Consider the following 22,048-nt stretch of genomic DNA (forward strand, 5'->3'; position numbering starts at 1 on the left):
ACCGAATACCAAGATGATCAATTTTCACCTTTTATCTGAAAGTGCTCCCATGGAAGAAAGACTCTCTCCCCCACCAAGGGGTATTTCCTGCTAGTCATTCCCACTTATCTGGTTGCTGAAGACCTTGACAACACTGATTCACACACTCTCACTTCTCAGGCAGCTGCCTTCAACCACACAGATACAATCACACTCAACTGCTACCCAGGCTGTATATGTGGAATTAAATCTCAGTCCAATTCTCATAGGCTTTAAATGATAAAGTGTTAGAACTGTGGGAACGTGTATAGTAGAGGCAACTTAAATATAATGCTGTTTAATTGCATAAAGATGTGAATGCACTAATAAGATAATAGTATGTTTTGGTTCTGCTAGCTAGGCAGCAATTCTCACTCTGGGCACAAAGTCAAACATCTCAAACTGTCACCAGCACCTGCATCGTACCCCCACCTACACAGCAAAGAGCTGACAGTGAAAGACAAACCCATGTGATTTCTGCTCAGCAGGTTTTAACAAAACCAGATTGAAGCGAAGCTAAATGGTCCATTAAATGGCTATGCCAAAAGAAGTTCTTTGCTTTTGACAATATACAGTTAAGTCACGTTTTCTATGCACAAGATATCCATTTAAGAGGCATGTTAAAACCCAATACTTCATCATAGGTAAGTTAAAAATGTGTGTGTAAGCTGTAAACTGTTGCTCAGCCATTCTCAGACATAACATGTCAAAATGTGAACATGTTCAGGTCTTTTTTACTATGAAAAAAATCTGGCCTAATCCTTCAGGGACCTACTACTGGAGGGGCGAGCTGGCTTCATGGCCTTCTGGGAACAGAGGTCTCAAGGAAACAGGGAAAACAAAACCTCAATATTTGGTGGCCTTCAAGGTGGTCTTGCATTCAGCTCCATATACTTATTTGAACAGTCCCACAGGTATCACCAGTAAATAAAAACTCTGTTCATTACTGTTTGCAAGATCAGGCCCCTCAAGACAACAGCCTGCTGAAAGAAAACGGACAAAAAAACCCCACTACACAGAAAGGAGAAAAGAAAACCAGAACACAGATCCAGACACCTGAGAAAATGCTTATTACATGTATTGGATAATTCCCATATAACTGGAGTTTTTGCTTTCCCTAGCAACACAGTGTGGATCTAGGACTTACAGCAAAATACTGTGGAAAACTCGTCAGGAACTACTTTTCACTTGTTCTTTGCTACAGACAAATACTCTCGAGCCTTTGTTCAAAGACAAAGTCTATACAGGAGTAATAGATTACTAGAGGGAAACGTGAACGCTCTTTCAGAAAAGTGAGAGCCTAAATGTGACATAAAACTCAAGTTTTATGTCTTCCTTCCTTCCACTAAAAAAAAAGTTATCTTTTTCCTGTTCTGCAGGAATGATTTGTCAACCATTGTATTCACGTATAGCAGAAAAACAAGGACGAGAACTGCACTGCCCAAAAGACTGGTCCAAGACATGGAGCCTTTCATCCCCTGCTCTGGAGTCAAAAGCATACGTACTTGGACAAAGTACCAAAAATACAAAGACACTCAACTCTTGGTTGTCCTTCCTGAAGATCACCCTGCTGTAAAGGTCACACAGCAGAAATGGTTCCTCTGTGTAACCCACGAAAAATCATAGGCTGCTGTGCCACCTGGGGAAAATGAGTCAAGCCAGTCACTCCCAGAGCATTAAGGAAAACCGGTTACAAGACAAAAGCCTTCCTCAACTTTGAAGAGTGTTTACAGATGTGATGAATGCCAGAGTGTGTCCTAGCTTGCCAGCTTGAAAATAAGTCAAGCACCTGGCCCTCAGCACAAAAGGCTGACTCACCTGTACAGCATCTATTATCCCTTGAAAAGACCCCAAGTTTAGCACTCTGGGGACACAAAGTACTTTCAGAAGGCTAACAGGAACATGACTTTTCCTCGTCCTTCTCTCCACCTGCACACACCGCAGACTGGGATGGCTTCCCAAGCCTGGGGACAAAGATGACTTGCATACATGCTATTGCCTTCCAATACTGCACAAACACCCTGACATCAGCCCACTTACTCTGCTCCAAGGGGGGAAAGAAAAACAGCATAGAGATGAAGAGCCACAAATACAATCACCAATTGCTTAAACCTACACTCCATGAAGCTCTAACATCAATGTTACTCCCCATCCCATCCCGCAGCTGCACTGAGAAATAACACACAAAACTGAGCAAGCACTTTAGCACAAGATGCTCTGTATCAACTAAGGCAGGAGGAAACCGTACTTTTCTTGTTCCCACTATATCATCACCTCTCCTGCTCGAATTTGTTTGCTTTTTAGACTACAGCTAATTCAAGGATTTTTCCTTTCCCTGCACAGAACTATGCAGCGGTGATGATGCAGTGATGACAGGTGTGATGCATCAAACGTCAAACTTGCTTCACTGACGTTCCCACTACCGTCCAAACAGATTTTGCTTTGTATTATCTTTACTTTCATTTATTTAGAGAAGAAAACTATGCAAAATGAAAAACATAGTTCTTACGAAGTACCTTATTGTGCAGTGATCCTCCTCCTGGGTAGTATCTTGCACCAGCTTTTCATTCACACTGGTGACAACGCTAGAAGGCCACTGTAAACCAAATCCCCCTGCCCAAGCTTTGAAAGGACCATGAAAAGATTTGAATGAGATCTGAAAACTCTCCCCACTTCAAGGAGAAAGTTGTATCCTCCCCAGAACAGCTCTTTTCAAATTGCAACACTTCCAGTAATCCACAAATGATCCTTTTATTCTCAGGAACATAAACTTTACCTAACATGAAGAGACAGTTCCTTGCGATTTGTTCAAGCTAAATCCAAATCCAAGCTATACAGTGTTTGAGCAAGAGAAAAACGGAGCCTCTGCATGCTCAGGCTGTCAACTAAAACAAACATATTAACTCCCACAGTATGTATTGGGGGAATTGTGTGGGATCATCTGAGATCAAAGGTTTTTTCTGCATGGCTGCGACACACCTACATGGCCACTTTATGCTGTAGGAACGCTACCAAGACAGCCGCTCTCCTGGCACAGCGCTGAAGCTATCAGCAAAGAAGCATACAAGCACCTAATAGAGAGATTTATTTATTTATTTTTATTGGCATCACACACGGCTACTATAATTGTAAGGTAGAGCCTAGTCCTGCGGTAGCTTATCCTCCTTCTGCGTCTGGGCTGCCATAGTTTCCCACCCCACATTCAAGTCCTAGTGCCTGTACAACAGCACATGTGCCTGGTAGCACTACAAGGAGGAGCTAATTCACTGATAACGAGTGAAAAACCCTAAAGTGGATCACCTCCCTAAACTGGCTCACCATTCAGTGCCAAAAAAAAAAGGGTAGGAACACAAGGATGGGACAGGCATGTGACACAGGGAACATATGGACTTCAATGAGTTGGAGTGACCATGGAGACTCAAGTGAAAGTCAGCACACACATGTAGCCAGTAATTTTTTTTTTTTTTTTAAACTACACCACTGCTCATCTTTTCCTTCTGTCACCTTTATACATAAAAGGTACAACCAGTGACATCTGATGTCTTCATGTACAAAGCATAAAAATATTGTACACCAAGGCCAGTCACAAAGCTGGTATTAGCTAGAAGCCACGTGTGGGAAGAGTCATAATGTTTTGAGTTCAAGCAATAACAATACCCTTGAAAGGGCACGATCACAGGTGCTTGGCAAAGTGCAACCCTTCTGTCCATGATTCAGCTTAAAAATGCATAGATAAAACCTGCATGTGAAGGGACACAGCTGTCAGAGTCCCAGAAAACACACAGAGTACCCACAGAAAAGACAGGTAGAGAGGGTGGTTACACAACAGGTTTTCTCTGGTGGCAAAACAGGCCTCACTGCTGCATATCCCCATCTCCTCTCTGTACCTGCACTGGCATCACAGCTTGCTGCGCCTCAGATGTGCAGATATAACTGTGTGCGAGGCTGGGCAATAAAGCACAACAGAAAAATTAATCAATGGGGGAAAAAAAAACACAGAAAAAAACCTCCGTGCCCCTAATAACCCCACTCCTTTTGAAACTCTACTGTTTCTTTTTATACCCAGTTTCCTTTCCCCCAGGACCAGTTTTAGTAAACTGTCCCCCAGGACTCCCTTCAGTTTTAACCTTGCTCAGCAGCACCAAGATGATGCACTAAATTACCTGCCCAGAACACTACGTTGCACAAATCACCAGTTGTCTGTGCGCTCAATGTTCTAATGCAAAGTAAAACCTCTAAAAAAAACCCTCCAAAACTATATTGCAGAGCAAAGCTGAAATATAATTACCTTAACTAACGCAAATACCCTTTTCTGGAACACCTGACAGCTATTCATAGGATTGGCACAGTCTAAGTGTAACACTTTTCATTACAAGGCTCTCAAAAGGCTATTTTTGTCTGCTGTGGAAGCAGGTTGTGTGTTTGAAGATGAAGGGTAGATGGGAAAGAAGTTCTAACAATCCCCTTGTAGCACACTTTGAAATTTAGAGATCCTTGTAAAATCATTATGATTTTTCTCATCAGTAAGATATAGGTAGCAATGCTTTTATATCACAGGAGAAATACATAGGCAGAAAAGGTTTTCTATCCAGAGACAGAGCACTACAGAAAAGGAAGAAATCGATGATCCTCTTATTCACTACATACGCTTGATAATATCCAGAAAATAACTGATGAAAATACCCTCTGAATATGGCACAAAACAGGTCCTACAAGATGAAAAATAGCAGTCTATGTCAATAATAGTACGCTACCATCTATACAGAAGAACCAAGTTAAGACTGAACAAGGAATCCTTTTTTTGTGTGTTTTTCTAACTTCTGGGTGCTAAACTCCAAGACAAAGCTCAGAATGGAGCTTTCATGTGCAATTTATAGATACCTCAAGAGACTCCAGGTAAAAATACTCAAATTATCTTTAAAGAATCTGAAAAAAATCTGCAGAAATTACAAAAGGAAAGTAAACAGAGTTTTATTAAAGCAGTCCCCCCAAACTTGCACCAAAAAAATGCTCTCTCATCATGAAATGAAGTCAGACTGGTGTATTTGTTACAATCCTTCATCGAAAGCTGACCTATTCAAAAAGAAGTCAGTGCTTAAGACGGGAAAGTAAAAGATCTGATGGCACTCAGGAGAAGATGAGGGACAGCCATTTAAGATCTTTCAACTGGTAATATTTAAAGAAAAAAAAAAAAAAAAACAACACACCATACAACCACACCTTTCCCTCATCTCAACCACCTTCAGCTTCTACTGTAAATAGTCCAAGCCAAATACGAAAAGTGCCTGCATTAGGACAAACTCCAAATCTACTGCTATCAACTTATCTTAAATAAACTGTTTGTCTGTGTTAAGTAATCTGTTTGACAGAAAAACGACTGTCAGAAAAACTGATGTACATTTTTTAGAAGTGAAAATAAATACTATGGTTTTGATCCTAAAAATAATCCCCACGTGAGGAGTCTCACTGTTTCTATGGGCAACTTGCACGAGTGAGGCTACGCTGGCATTCAAGCACCTGATGAACTGAGACAGTCTTTGGAAACAACAGTCTTGTTAACACGGTTCTTTAATCCGTTCCGCTGTTGTACTGCACTGCATCCCAAATGGCTAGGCAACAAGAATGTTAATTAGAAATTTGTATTTTTTTTAAATTATCCATCATAAATTTAGTAAATATAGAAGTCAGTACACAGTGGAAGTGTCCATCACCGATACCTATCTGACACTGCCCAGCATGAAATGCCTAGAACAGACTGGTACAGCAAATGAATTCACCTTCCTACTTCAGCAGATGTCAGATTTACTTGCCCACACCAGATCTTTCCTCGTAAGCAAAGAGTCTCTGAAAGCCTTAAAAATCAGGTAGGGAAGAATTCAGAAGGTAAAAAAAAGTGGTGTTCTTGCAGGGACACACGCTAGGGACTGGGGAACCATCAGGACCAGGGATTACAACCCAGCCTGCTGCAGGGACCGCAGGCTGCACTGCATTACAGCTTCCCCTGGGCAAGGGCTCAAATCACAGCGGGGCAGAGCTGACTGAGGAGACAAAAGGCAGATCCCTCCTGCCCCATCCTAGCTGGCTGCCCACCACCGCTCTCACAGACTCCCACAAGCCTGTGCCGGTGGCACTTGGAGGGCTGCACGCTGGCAGCTCTGAGGACGCTGGCTCCCGAGCTGCACCTCCCAAGAGATGCCAGTCCAACAACTTCTCTTGATCTGCTCTGAGAGGAGACCATGGAGGTCAAGTGTTAAGCCCTGCTAAAGACTGAATAAAATTCTGGGGCTGCTACACATACCTGAAACAGTAAGAATATTCATATAATATGTCCAGCATATAGTGTTCCGTTTCTGAGGCTACTAAAATGTGCATAAAAAGTTGGATTAAAAAAATATGGGGGAAAACATCCTGATTAGCCCTGCTAGTGTAATGCTCCAAGTAAATTAATGCAAGAAAATAAGAACAGTCAAAAGCAATTAGGTTACTAACAGGTGCCATGCAAGTGTAGCTTTCTCTTGGTACTTTATTAAGATTCCTTTTTAAAAAACTTCTTAATAAATGAAATAGAAAATTGCATACTGCCAAGAAAGGGGGTGGAGTGAATACCATTCTCTACATTGCCTTTTGTATTACTACAAAGGCAATACTATGTGTAGTAGAGAATGTTTCTGGTTATTAAATTTTATGTTTCTATATTCAATGGCATCCCATTATACATGGCCCTTTTCTGCAATTAACCTCTAAAACACAAATTAAATATTAATGGATAAATGTCAATTATGATTATGAGAAACAATAAAAGGACCATAAATTAAATAATGCAGATAGAACAATAAAGTATTTTCACATGATCAAAACAATGTTTCAGTGTTAATGTTTTCTTATTCTAATTGAAAATGTAATTATGTACTCATAGGTGTTGTTATTGCATAAAATTTGGTAAACAATACCATCTTTTTAGCATTACGATTCACTCCCAGTATGAAAGAGCAAAACAAGCCTTGTTGCTTCTCCCAGCCAAGCCTAGCAGTGCAACACTATTTGATGCTTCACAGAAATCTTCAGTTTGACGCTGTCCAGAGTGCAGTAGGATATTTTCACAGTTATTCCTAGACTATTTCCATCTTCTGTAATTAATTATACACAAGTCTATATTCTGTTCAGTATTACCAGCTCTCCCACACATCCAAAATATTTTCCCACTATTGTACTTTTTAACTAAGGAACTAACCTTAGGCTTGCTAAGAATTAAAATAAAACAAACCACGAAACAGCAATACTCAGATATGACACTCGGATAACAACCTCCTTGCTTTAAGGTCATCGCTTCTGTTTCCTGAGGCTGACTTTTATGGAGAGAAAAAAAAACAGTCTGAGACAAAACATTTTTAACAAACTACCAAATGCAGTCAAAAGCCGATTTAAATAGCAGCTGCTTGACGTTCAGATGTACAACTCTTCCTGTGCTTTCCCACACTGGTCATCAATGACTACTTTACGCATTGTAAACGACATGGGACACGCTGTTCACAAACAAATCAGATTTATGGTTATATTCAGTTGTTCCTCTTACCTGAAATTAGAATTCGAAGCTCATTAAATATGAATACGTTTCAGAGAATGTAGAGGCACAGCATTATATTGATGAAAGCTTCATTAAATTTTCAATGATATAGCTGCTTCTATATTTGTGAAGTAAGGACACGGAGTAGAAAGAAGTAAGTCGGGGCAATTCTCCTTCAGGCAACTTTGCATCTTTGTATCCCTAAAAAAGCATATGGATTTTAAAATAAAATGTTGGACTAATTAAGTGTAAGAGAAAGTGATTGTGGTCCTTTATATTCAATGAGTGATTACTTTCAGATCAGCATTTGTCTTGTATACGTTTGCCAATTATACAGCTGATGTTCAAGGAAAGGGGAATTGGTAGAAAGCTAGAAATCAGGTTGGAATGATCAAGCTCGTATAAAATACAGCCTCTCTAAGGGTTCTGAACTCCTTAACGACACAGTCATCTTTTTAAAACGTCAAGACATAACAAGAGTATTGGAAATGAAGTCTTACCTGGCAAACAATAAGACATAACTTCTTGTGCAAGTAGAAGCATAAAACTATCTATCAAAGTCATGCATTAATATAGCCTTGTTTTTACTGCAGATACTGAAGCCAAGAAAAAGACCTGTGACAGAAAACAAACTAGACACAAGCCCACTATTCAACTACATTTCTAGTATTATTAGCGGCAAGTGAGACAAAACCTCCATGTGTAAAACACCTATAACGAAGCTACATGAAAGAACACAGAATCAAAAACGCAAAAGTGAAAATTCAAGTGGTCTGATCCCTCTTGTGGTCATGCACTACGATATAAATTTATTATATCTCCACGTTACGTTAACCCGGTATCCTTTGGAAAAAAAGCTGATGCAATCAGGCCGTTACTCAGCCTCTCCCCATCCACTCCCCTCAATATCCATCACCTCATGTCAACTACGTCAGGCAGTGGGGTAGAGGCCTCAATGTCATGTTACTCCTCTGACAAGCCTGCAAAATGCACAGCCCAGGCATTACGGGTTTTCCTGACAGTTAATGTGCGTGGCCTCCTGGGAACCGAGACGTAGGGCTGCTCTTCCCAGCCTGTTAGGACTGACACCTCTTCCAGCCCTCCGGACAGGCAACGCTCACCTAACATGCATGCAGACAATGCCAGTTTATCCTCAGACCTTGTTTGTTCTGCCTTGTTCAACTCCTGCTTCAACACATCTACCTTTTTTTCCCCCCTCCAGTTTTCTTTGGCATGTGTAGTCAGCATTAAATAACTGACCTTCTCAAAACCACCATGAGGCAGTATTATCCCCACATTACCAGATAAAGAAATTAGGCCACTAAAATTAATACTTGAAGCATGCCCAAATTTCACATTCCTGATTTGAGAGTGATTAGCATTAGCGCTATACAGGATTTCCTCTGCTCAAAGCACAGCTCCTGGGGAGCGCGGGAGCAGCTGCACACAACCTGCACTTCTGCAGGGATGTCCATGGGCACAGCCGGAGCCCCGGGGAAACGCTGGGCTCCAGGAACTTGGCCAACTCCACCCCAGGGCTCTGTAAAGTAACTTAAACACCCCGGTTGCTGCTCCAGCCCAACAAGGGAAGGCAAGATATAAGAGTGCCAACCCCTTCTGCATCCTTCCTTCTTCCCCTAACCAAGGCTTTTGGATCCAGGCACAGACTCCTTGCTCAACTAATTTCCATTTAGACACCTACACCCCTTCACCACACATGCAAGCACATGGACACAGACCCTCACTATCCTTACCTCTGATCTTCCCACAGCCACCAGCTCCCCAGGCATTCATCCTCCTAGAACCTCACAGCTTCCTCCATGGTTCTTTAGCTCTGTTTTTTCCCCTCAGTCTTCCCAGATAGTCCTAAATCCTTCTCGAGCCCAGTCATCACTCCTCTCAAGTCTTCATGTAGTCATACCCATTTCTCCAAGCGAGCCCCCCTCATGATCTTTGCTGCTTCATTTACTGCCACACCATAAGACTGGGAGTCAACCTTCCCTTTCGACTCCACTACAGCATTTCAGAGTTTCCCCAGAGCTACGAGATGTTTCCCAGAAGGCTCCTTTCCCAGATCTGTCAGCTGGCAGCAAAGGTTCCCACACAGACCCCATACAACTTGAACTCCCTATCCTCATCCCAAGGAACAAATCTCTAAGGGGGCTGTTCCACTCATACAACATTTGAGATACGGCCAACGTGGAGACAGTTAATTCTGGCCACATCTGCTGTTGCATCCTATATTACCTTTCCTCAAAACCAGGCAGATAGAACAGAAATCCAGGATTTGTGTAGCAAAATTTTAGGCCAGGCTTTGTTGCAAGAGTGGGAACAAAAATGTTCAAACAAATACAGTAATTCCAGACTTAGCTCAACAGACAGCTATCTCTCCAGCTCCTAAATGCCTCTAAGCCTGCTCAGCTCATGACATTCAGAGCAACATCACACCATCCTGGCATTGCCCTCTGTCCTGGTAACCTCTCTCTCTCCCTTTACAGAATTCAACCACATCCTAAAACTACAGATAACTTTTCATTTTTCTCCTGGAACAAGGGGATCTTGGGGATTTAAAGGCAACCTCCCATCTCCAGTTCACAGCACATCAGTCACAGGCTTATCAAATGACACAACCGCCACTGACAGTCCTTCCTGACGCCAAGCAGGGTGTGTAAGGACTATTTTTTTCAGTCTTTTTAAGCCTGCAGACAGCTACTCCCAGAAGAATCTGAACTCTTCTATTTACACAAGGCTATTCGTACACTCACACTAAAGACTATCTAGTTGTTAGTTACACCTACAGATTGTTCAGCTCCTAATCCCCATGAAGATATCATTTTTTTTTCTTTTTTACAGAAAACACATGACACATTGCAAGTAAGGACGACAAAGACGCTAAACGTTTGTCTGCTTGTACTTGTCTGGGACCAGAGGTCTTCCTTCTTCACCGTGGCTCTGCCAGCAGCTCTTGCGACACATCTAACCCCAGTGCCAAACTTTCCTGCCCAATTAGACCTCACACTTCCCATTCTGGCTCAGCAGCCTGAAGGTCTCAACATTAGCCGAACCACTCCCTTACCTTTTGCTGTCTAGGAACACCAGTCCTTCTCTGCCACCCTAGCAGAGAGACTGACAGCCTGGCCACATTGCTTGGCATTAATAAAAACTGGCGAGAAGAACATTCTTGGGGCTTGGGAACTTTTACCTCAACATTGCTTCTTAAAAAAAGCCGTTCCTCACTCTGCCCCATCCCACTGTTTCCTAACTCACAGTAAGACTACTTACCTTCCCCTGTAATGTTAAAGAAGTTGTCATGCTCACATTACGCCCAGGATTCTGCAAATGCTTAGACATATATTCAACCATAGTGCCAATCACTGAGGCAGGACTGTGGGAACAGCAAAAATCATTATCTACATGTTTCCCAGTTCAGAGCCAAAATATTTATCAGACCAGATGACTTGCTCATTGTTCCTCTGTGGCAAAGGCATCTTGTTCTCACTTCTCTGAGCTTACCTGCATTCCACATGAAAAAACCTGCAAGAATTTCCTAATACATTCTCTCTCCCCACATGTATTCTATTCAAAGGAAGAACAACTTAGAATATAATTTTCAAAGCATCAAAGAATGTTCTTAGCCACAACAATTAAAGTCTAATTTTGTCATATATAGCAGCAGTTCTTTTCTCAGATCTGGTCTGGTCAAATATAATTCCTGCAAAACATTTTTTTAAAAAGAAAAACCAAGTAGATGTCATTACAAAATTCATTTCACTCTTAGGACTAATACTTATGACTTTTATTACAGCCAGAGTGGCCTTTCTGTGAAGAAACATCCACTGTTTCCTGCATATAATTAAACCAAAGAGGGAACCAGCAACATGAAACTTAAGCATCCACAATGCAAGTTCAGCACCCTGCCTGTCCCATATCCTGTCACTATCAAGGAAGATTTTTTTATTTCTTAATTTCCTAACCAGACCTGAACACTGGTGGACTCAATTCAATTTCCAAAACACTGACCTAGCTTTTCTTCAAACTTCACCTTCAGTTGTCCTGGGGAAAAAAAAAAAAAAAAAAAAAAAAAAAATAACAAAAAAAAAACAAAAAAAAAAAAAACAAACAAACAAAAAAAAAAAACAAAAAAACCAAAAAACAAAAAAAACAACAACCAAAGCCCCAAACAAAGAGCACACACACAAATGCAACTTCTGACTGCTCCAAGAGGGCACTTTCAGATCTGCTCTGTGGAGAATTTACAATTACCAAGACATGCTTTTTAAAATGACTCAGGAATATGTTTGCTTAACTTCATAAATACTAACCCTATGCATATCACTTATTAGCATTTGAGAGCTAATGCAACCACACAGAAACAAGTCAAATGTTCTTCTTCCTCACAAACCCACAGAATTATTCACTTGAATTATAATGCAGTAGATGCAATTAAAAACCAGCTAATATCAAATTGTTTAAAAGGTTATTGTGTTTGCCTTCTTTTTGAGAAACACTTATTTTAACCATAGAGATTTACCACACCTGTGTTGGGCCATTACCATACTGGACATTCACCATGTTCAACCTTACCATGGTAAGTATTTACCCAACAAAAGAGGTCAAGCATGTTTGAAGACTCCACAAGCTGGGCACCCAAACCCATTAGCCATTTTCAGGATCCCAGGCTGCAGATTTAGCCAGACAGTTTTCAGAACCAAGGAAAAAGAATTTACTTTTCCACTGACTGACTGGAGATGCAGGATATAAGCAACAGCTTTCCTTTTGCCAAGGTTACATCTCAGAGCAGAACCACAACTTAAATTTCTGAAAAGGACTCACGAGGAATGACGAGTAGAGCTCTGTAGGCTTGGCTAAGCAGACAAGAAGTATTACTAAGCAGACATGCCAACTGATAGCTCAACAGAGAAAAGAGAAGATTTTCTAAATACGTCAGTTTTAAAACAAAAGAATAATATAACAGAAGCATTAACACCACTGCATCAGAAGTATTAAGACCATGATTCAGAGTCAAATTTAAAAGCAAACATTCATTGTCAAAACGGGATGGCAGAAGGAAACAACCTCTTGGGTATTTCAGCAAAGATTTAATCACCTCCCATGACTAACTCGGAGAGACTTTAGAAGAGTAATGGGATGGAACAGAGTCCAGAGAGCATCTAATCCCAATTAATAAAACCAGGAATAACTCCAAAAAGACAAAGAAGATAGATGACCTAGATTTTTATTCCCTAAGAAGTCAGGAAAAAGCTTCCTTTCTGAAGGAATACATTCCAGTTAACAAAAAAAAAAATTTGCCTGATCCTTTGAGGATGGAGACAGGCTATGCTTGTCCAACTATTTCAAACAAGCACCAGTTAACCTAACTTCCCATGGCACATCTGACAAACCTGAGCAAAAACCTCCCTGATGTGCCTCCCAACTCACCCAGAAAAGAACTGAGAAAATTCTCTCACAGATGTAGATCGTTGGGAATTAAATACACTACCTAGTTTTCATTACTTACCTCCCCAAAGCAAAGCAGGCATTTTTAGAACCACACAAAGTTCCTGTTCTGGTTGAGATTTTTAGCTATTTGTAGTCCTGATCTGCTTTAGTCCACCAAGACTACTTATGCTTTTTGTGCAAGTAAGGATCTACCACTCAGGAATCTAATTTGAGATGTAATATGGCAAGAGCAGCAAGAAAACAAACCTAAGAGACAAAACAGAGTGCTTGCTCTCCCAGATAAGCCAGCTTTTCAAGCATGCAGCTTCCCAACATGGCACAAGCTAAATTAATGTTGCCTCAAAAAGGACCCTCCTTCAACTTTATTCCTACCTTACTTGTGGACACACCTTCCTACAGATTACCTCACACCACTTCTGATGCCTCTCTAACCATCACAGCCACATCAACTCACTAATCCTGTACAAACACTGCATTAACCTATCAAAAAAAGCTTCTCATTTTCTGCCAGGTTAGCAAACTGGATCAGCTCCTACAAGGGTCCAGTAAGTACCAGAGCCTGGTGGCTCTTTTCCTTGTGCCTGCTGTCTGTTCACGAGTCCTGCATCCACGTGCACATTTCGATGGTTCAACCAGCACTACTCACACTGTTCACACTCATGAGCTCATCAGCTTCTGTATTAATAGAAATTTGGTGGCCTAAAAAAAGAAAAATCACATACATCACAGCCAACCTTCACATTACAAATGACAGCCCTGAACACGGTACCATTGTCCTTGTATACCTTGCATTTAAGATGCTTTCTTTAGGAAAAAAAGCTTGCTGAATAAAATTCAAATATGAATTTAAGCACCTAATTCCCACATGCTCAAGTTAAAAGTCACGGGTCTGACAGATCCTCGCTGCCTACCTCTAGTTAGATTTCTTCACTCAAACTCACTTGGCTGAAATACAGTTTTATGTTATTTTCCACAATCTCCAAGGCTTCCCCCCCCCATCTTAGAAGAAAGGCATTTTCTTGAACCGCACTGCAGAGAAGAATGCAGCAGGAAGCCAAGCGACCCTTTCACTTGGAAGGAGTTTAAACAAGAAGATTCCAAACTTTCTTCCAACGACTCCAGCCCCATGCGCTGGCATGAGATCCCACTCCCCCGAATTCACCGGGGATGTTCCTACTTCCAACTCCTGGGGAATTTCACAGCCGCAAAACTCAAAACACTTCTAACGTTAAAATAAATAAGCAAATAATGAAACCTCTGTTTCTTCATTTTAGCAGCCGTTAGAACCACAATCAGAGTTCTCGGAGGACGCACTTACCCCTAATGAATCCCTGGAACAGCCGTAACAGGGTGCAGGGCAGATTACAGAATCCCCACAACACAACTCGGTGAACTGATGTCTCCCCTGAGCAACACAAAGCTGGGCCTAGAAATAGTAAGCATTACGCTGTCTTCATTTTGAAGACTTATTAACAAATTAAATGAGAAACAAACACATCTCCCTCTGGGAAAAGGGGAAAAAAAATTTTAATAAGGAGCCTAGACACTTTTCCATAAGTCTCTTGAGGGTAGGAAGGAGACACCAGAAAAGCTTATCATAGAGCAAGTTCATTAGCTACTATCTAAGATGATCGCAGCAGTACACGAACAAACCCAAAAACACTACCCTGGCAGCAGCTGAAATCAAACCTATCAGTTTTCTGTGGATGCTGTTCTGGTACCTGTGCCTGTGTCCCCCCGCGATGTCAAGCATGGATAAGACACTTTGCAAAGACAGCACAAGCTGGTGTGACACTGAGGAGGAACAGGAGTTTCTTTGCTTTCGTTGGTCTGCAGACATCCACATTTCCTCCCTCTACGAGTCAGGATGGGTCACACGTAGCTGGAGCTGCAGGGCTGACTCCGAAGAAAGGGCTTTACATACCAGTTTCCCTCCTCCTCCCTACAGCAGGCAGTGGGACAACAAAGCTGAACCAGAAGCCCCAATTAACTACCTTTTTTACCCAAGACTTTTGCATCTGATTGTTGGAGACCATATGGTCCAAGTTTATAGCCAACAGTAAATTTCTTTACCCAGTCCCGTTTGCAGCAACAACCTTAACATTATTTTAATGCAGTTTTCGGTGGATGCATTTCCTTCCCTCTTTATGTACGTAAATCAGTGGGATACGCTTAACCTGCCTCCTAAAACTCAACACAGGCCATGAAATGCAAGCCAGCAGAGTAAAAGATAATTCATGGTCTCAAATGAAGCCAGGTGGATTACAACTCCATTGGCAAGCACACACCCAGCATCTGTACGCTCTGAAAAGACATTACCAATCATCTGAATAATCAAAAATTGTCATGCGTGCACAAAGGCTTTTGAATATAATTCTTGAGAGTGAACTTTTAAAAGAAGGCAAAGCCATCAGTGCACCTTAGAAACTAACGCGTTGCAGAACTTTAATCAAGCATTGCTCCGTAATTAGACACACTTTCCCCTGCACAAAAGCATCTTTAAAGCCAAGTATCTGATGCCTTGAACCTCTGTTATACTTAAGAAAATAAACTTAAAAAGACATTCATTATTCTTGAACTGAGCATTTCCATACTAAGTCCCATCTTAGAACAACTTTTAACTGCTAATTTATCATCCTCCCTCCTGGTGACAGGGAAAATTTATAGTGGAAAAGACTTACTTAACATTACTCTAATGCCAAAAACACATGGTATTACACTTTTGACGATATTGGTCAAGAAGCAATAACTATGGAAAACAAAATACTAAAAATAACCCCCCAAAACCATTCTCATGACTGTAAGGCTTGGCATAGTTCCATTGGAATAATCTGCAAGGGCAGCCCAACTTGAAGGATGTTTACAGCCGAGACCCACTGTCCGATTTCATCCTCTCGCACTCATCTGCCTATCCCTTATCTCTACTGCAGCACTGCTGTGCTTATCAGCACGCTGACCCCTGCTCTGCCACGAGCGGACACGAATACATTCCGGAGCCCCACTGACCACAGGGGAACTGCACAAGGCAAACATGCAGTGTTAGGAGAAAGCTGCTACGAGTTGTTCTAACGTAGGGGCAAGCACACTGATACAGGAAGATATGCAAAGGACAAAGGAGGAGAAATGCTATCTGCACGTGTCGGTGCCAACATCCAGAACAAATCTGTTGGCAGGATCAAGGTCACAGTAAAAGAGAGATGGGAGGCCAACACAGGTACTTTAACACATAGTATCTACCCTAGATGAGAGAGATTTAAATTAATGAAGTGGGGAAGAGGAGAAGAACGAAGAGACAAACCTCCAAAGCACAGGACTTCATCGCAAGAGGAACCTTCATGCAGACATCTGTCAAAAAAGAAGGAACAAACAGGACACACTTTGCCCAACAAGTTCTCAAATACTTTGAGATTAACTTTGTTTACACAGGAGGTTAAAAAAAAAAAAAAACAAAAAACACACAACACACCATGATAAAAGGGAGGGTTTTCTAGTTTCATTCTAACCAAAGGGGAGCAACTGGCTAAGAACATGAACGTGAAAACAACTTGGCTGACAGAAGACAAAGAAGGCAACTCTCGCAAATCCTCAGAAGGGCAAAGCAGAGAGCCACAAAATAAAGAAAATTAACTAATGGTAAAACCACAAGCTATCTGAAACCCAGGAGGAAGATCTGAAGCCTACTAACAAATCACCTCAGCCAAGTATAGGCTCTTTAATGATTTGAAATTCAAGAGATTTTGCACAAGTGCAAATCAAACCACTGAAGGTCACTTTATTAAGCGAACAGCACAGTTAACAAAATAGTAAAGGTCAAAGCATCAGGACAGAAACTAGCGGGAGGCAACTCTGAAGGTAACATGAAAATATTCCTTCAGAATGTCTGCAGTGAAAGAGCGAGCAGTTAAAAGTAGGAGCGTGTTAACCCGCTATTCAATGGGAAGGAAAATCTCTAACAGATGATGCCAAAGCACTTGGGGCATTTTCTGCATCGATCTTCATTCACTAAGACGGATTAACTGGCTAATGTAACTCATATCACAGCAAAAGGAGCAAGAACACAAGCTAGAACCAGGAAATGCATTAGAGCAATTGCTCCAAACCTCCCGAGCCAACAAAGCCAAGACTGAATTTCCCATGCATATTTATCAGCAAACTTCAAACAGAAAGTACGATAACGGCAATATGCTTCTGCAGACAGACTAATAAGCTTCCATAAACCTATGGACTTGTAGTCCATAAACGTATGGACTATACTCAGGGGTTACAGCTTTAAAAAAGTACTTCAAGGTTTTCAAATCTGGTCGACATAATATCTACCCTTTGAAAACTGACAAAGGCAGTTACCAAAGATCATCTCTGCTCTCTGCATTAAGTTCCAGCAGCCTGAAGAAGGGCAAAAGCACCTGCCTCTAAAGAGCAGGAAATGAAACACACAGGGAAACATGGACCAGTCAGGGTTACCGCCTGTCCCTGGGAAGATGCTGAAATAAATAATCAGACAAACGACCTATCTATCTCCTGCTTATTTCAGATAACGAAGCAGATAAGATCCAACACACAATTTGTTAAGAACAAATCATATCAAACAAATATAATTTCCTCCAATGACACAGTAACAATGCAAGTAGCAAAACGGCAACTAGAGGCAATATAGTTTTATTAAAACCAAAATAGGTTTTAATAACCTATTAAAAAGTCCAGTGACTTTTAACACTCTTAAATTGACAGACATATAATCTAAACAAATACAGTACACACTGAAGTACTGAGAGATGACTAGAAACCCATACCAAGAGCTAAGTTATTATTTCAGTCAGAGAGAAATAGGTAGCAAGCCCATTCACATGGCTCTAATCTTTTATCACTCTCTACTCTTACAAAAAGTAACTTGGGGGCAGGTTGGGGAAAGGCTATTTAGCAAGGAACTTACTGCAGACAACTCCATATTTTGCTCTGCCTCAGTTTGATTTCTTATGGTCACAAGCAACAACTTCAAAGATCTCCAAGACAACATCTTGTCCACAGATTTTGGAAAGTATCAGGACAGAAAGGTCATTTTCTTAAGTTAACAGAGGATAATCTGGGACAGTTACAAGCACTTGGATGGAGGGACTCAGGTTCCAAAGTTACCTGAAGTAATATGAAGTTTGACAGAGCACAAAGGTAAGAATAATCAGCTGCATAACACAACATGGAAGGCAAGGTTAAATACTGCCCAAAGATATGTTGAGTGGTAAAGTGCCGAAGAATCTGGGGTTCATGCTGAACATAAATCACACATATCACCACAAAAAATAAAAAATATGCAAATGCTTATGGTCCTACTGAGATGTATGAAACGCAAGTATCGCACGAAAAGCACATGAAGTAATTTTGACTCTGCCTGTTGTATGAAGGACTCAGGTGGAACAAGGTGTCCAGTTCCAGTGTTCCAGAAAAATGCAAACCAAGTGGAAAACGCCTCAAGAAAAGCAGTGAGAATAGCCCACAGATGTATTAAAAAAAAATTTAAAAATCACTGAAGAGAGGAGACTGAAGGAATGGAAGTATGGAAAACACCAAAGTGAAAGCCCCCAAAACATGTGATACGTTCCCGCAGAAGAGGTGTAATAAAGAGTTCACAAGGTGTATAAAACACGTCAGAATTCTTAAATGGTTAAATTATAGGAAATACATTTAGATTAGAATTTAGAAGTATTTTCAATGGTAAGAACAGCAATCTATTGGAACAGAGTGCCTATGAAGGGTAAATCTCCATCAGAAACTTACGTTAGCTCATTTCCTTTGAGAACTAGACATTCCTTCCTTGTGCCTGAAACACAGTGAATTTATGAAAGAACAAATGTCAATTACCTCCCCTTTTTCCCCTCATACTTCATTCACAGGTGCCTCATCTGAGCTTCCAGCTTCTAAATCAGTTATTACGAGAATTTATTAACCACTACTACGAAACGACTTCCAGCATGAAGGCTTTGCAACATCATATGGAAATAATAACAAAAACACAACCTTAAAGGGGTTATTGGAAGGATATTACAAAGGAATAGTGACCCACTTGAACCACAGCAAGATGGAGAGTCCTTAACTACAACAAAACCAAAGAAATCCAGAGATCCTCCTTACAGAGACTTCAACTTCACCCTCACACATACATGCTTTAAAGCAGTGCTGCCCAGCTGCAGAGACACTTTGCTGGGAAGGTAAAGGAGGGACCAACAGACCTTGCTGCATCCAGGTAAGGTCAGTCTGGGTGGGTCTGCACAGCCCTCTCCTAGTAAGCACCCTGCAGAAATACCCGGCTGGCTCAACCCAGGGCCGCACGGATCCAGACTACTGATCTGGTCTCAGGCAAAACACTTGTCAAATACAGAAATGCGAACAACGAGAGCTGGGGGAAGCAGAGGCAGTCCTTGTGCAGCTGGGTAGAAACAAGGAAAGCAAGACAGGGACATCAACCCCAAATCATGTGTCAGCAGCTGGACACAGTAAAGCACAAAGTATGACTAATTTTCTCAAGTTAAGCTCAGCTACAAAAAAAAATACTGAGAAACAAAGCAGGAGAGCAAACTGAAACATGCTGTCCTCTGCTGGAAGTGGCTCTGGAGGAGCTTGAAAGCAGAAGATGATCAAGACCACTAGTCCTTTGATCCCCACTGGAACAGAAGAGAGAAACATCATTTTAAAGCTGCACAGCCTTGCCTAAATGTGGTTGTTACCTTTTGAACTCCAGCTAACGCTGCACTTTTACACAGCCAGCATCACTGTCACCAAAAGGGCACTCCTGCTGCCTCCCTCTCCTACACCACCACTACCAGACCATCTGCTGCTCTCCCTCACGGCAACAGAAGCACTCGTGTGGCGGTAGAGAACAGGATCAGGGAACCGGATGAAAGCTAACACTTTTTTCTAAGAAAATAACACAAATACTTTGTTGCAACCCAGTTCCTTCACCCTGTTCACTTACAACACTGTATCAAGTTAAGTAAAGCTTCCAGGCTGAGTCTTTTGAATGTAATCCACATGTGGTTTGAAAATATGAACAGCTTGATATACACATCACAGGAAAGATGAGAAGGCATGGAAAACAAACAAACAAAAAAACCCCAGAAAGGGCTGCTACTGCAGTATGAGGCTTCTATCATGTGTATCCAGAAAGAATTTAGAGCAGAGCCTTTAAAACTTCCACACTAAGGAAGATCTCCAGATCTGAAAGTGAATGAGTTCAGACTACGTATGACTTAAATCAGCTAGAGCCAGTGGTGGGAATTATTTAAGTGTTCATCTTTGGGGAAAAAGAAAAAAAAGGATGACTCTCGCTGCAAAAAAAAAAATACCGAATGAGTAAACACCACCATCAGCACAGGTTCACAAGAGGCTTTTCCAACATTTAAACCAGCATCAAACCTTCAGACAAAGCATTCCTCATTTAGAAGAGTTAATATGCCAAAAAAATAAAACAAATCACCTTTTTATTTAATTAATTATCCAAGCACAGTATTAAATACAACTGAGAAGTGTTTAAGTTGATGAGAAACGTACTTGTCTCTACGTTCCCCGTTTCACGCCCCGAAGCCTCACACCCCTTCAGGACAGGAGCCGGTGCTGAACGCACACCGAGCACGCCAAGTCCCGTGTCCTCCCCCGGCATTTAACAGCAGAGCAGCAGCCGAAAGCAGCGCTTCGGACCCACGCCGCGATCCAGCCCCGGGCCTGAAACGGAACCGCCGGGAGAGGCGAATCGGGGACATGAGGGGCCCGGGGCCGCCTCAGAAAACGCCCGCACGGGTCTGCCGGGGCCGGGCTGCGCGGCCGGGTCGCCCCCCACCCCCGGACCGCCCGGGGGAGCGACCGTTCCCCTCAGGCCCTGCCGCCCGGTCCCCCCGCAGAGGCGCAGCCCCGGACCGGGGCGTCTCTCCCCTCACCGCGTCCGTTCCCCACCGGCTCCCCTCAGGGCGGGGGCCCCACTCACAGCGTGTGCCCGCAGACGTTGACCATCAGCTTCAAGGAGGGGTTGCGGTACTTGGTGGTCTTGCACCGCGGGCAGCCCTGGTCATCCATGGCTGCTCCTGCCGCCGCCGCCGCCGCCTCCCTCCGCGCCTTCTTCCCTCCCTCCCCCCGCGCCTTCCGCCTTCCGCCGCGCGGTGCCGCCGCCAAAGGGGCCCGCCGGCACCACCCGCCGCCCCGCACGTTCCGCCCGCCGCGGGGGCCCGGCCTGGCTCGCTCCGCTTCGCACCCCTCCCAGACCCGATCACCGCCAGGCAGAGCCAGCCGGCGGCGGGGAAGGAGGGCCGGGGCTGCCGGGCCGAGCAGGAACGAACCGCCTTGGGCAGCACCTGCCTGGCGTTGGAGCGGGGAGGGGGGACAGGCTGTCCCGGCCCGAAAGCTCCGGTTGTAACGGGGTGAGAGGGAGGGAAACGACACTCCCGCCTCCAGAATAATCAACAGGAGGCCGCTCCGGGGCGGCAGCTCCCTGGCGGGGCTCCCCGGCCCGGCCGAGGTGCCGTACCCCAACCCGGGTAACTACCGCAGCGCCGCCTCACACCCTGAGAGTTTTAATTCTTCCCAACCCCAGCGCTCTCCTCCCCGCCCGGGGAAAAGGCGCATCGTGGCGGCGCAGGTGAGGGGAGCCACCGTCTCCCGCCCGCGGGGGCGTCCCTGCGGCGGGGCGCCGCGCTCCAGGTGGAGGTGGGGAGGGGGGGGGGGAAGGAGAGGAGCGGGGCCGCTTGATTGACGGTTGCCCTAGAGACGGGGGAGCCCCCGCCCCCTCGGCGCGGCGCAGCCAATGGGCGGGCGCGGCCGGGCCAGCAGGCTGCGGTGCCATATAGTATTGCAGCGGGGCTGGGAGTCACGTTGGGGGGAGCCGCGGAGAGGAGCCCGTTTACACTTACTTTGCTATAGCAGCGATCTTTAATGGTTATTGCGTGGCCGGGAGGAAACCTGATCGGCTAGAGCCGGCCGAGAGCAGGAGGAGGAGTGGACTTTCCAGAGAGATAGGAAGGGGGGAGA

At 43.3% G+C, this 22,048-nt stretch overlaps 1 protein-coding gene across 1 annotated transcript in view; it reads right to left on the reverse strand.

Annotated features, from left to right (window-relative positions):
• The window catches only part of MNAT1 (MNAT1 component of CDK activating kinase), a 124,412-nt gene extending 103,259 nt beyond the window's left edge, over window positions 1–21,153 (reverse strand). Inside the window, exon 1 of the mRNA XM_068399804.1 lies at window positions 21,012–21,153. Coding sequence (XP_068255905.1) covers window positions 21,012–21,100 — 89 coding nt within the window. The 5' untranslated portion in view covers window positions 21,101–21,153. The remainder of the gene's footprint in view (window positions 1–21,011) is intronic.
• Between the last annotated feature and the right edge of the window lie 895 nt (window positions 21,154–22,048).

The sequence above is a fragment of the Nyctibius grandis genome, chromosome 4 (assembly GCF_013368605.1).
Source record: "Nyctibius grandis isolate bNycGra1 chromosome 4, bNycGra1.pri, whole genome shotgun sequence".
NCBI lineage: Eukaryota > Metazoa > Chordata > Aves > Nyctibiiformes > Nyctibiidae > Nyctibius > Nyctibius grandis.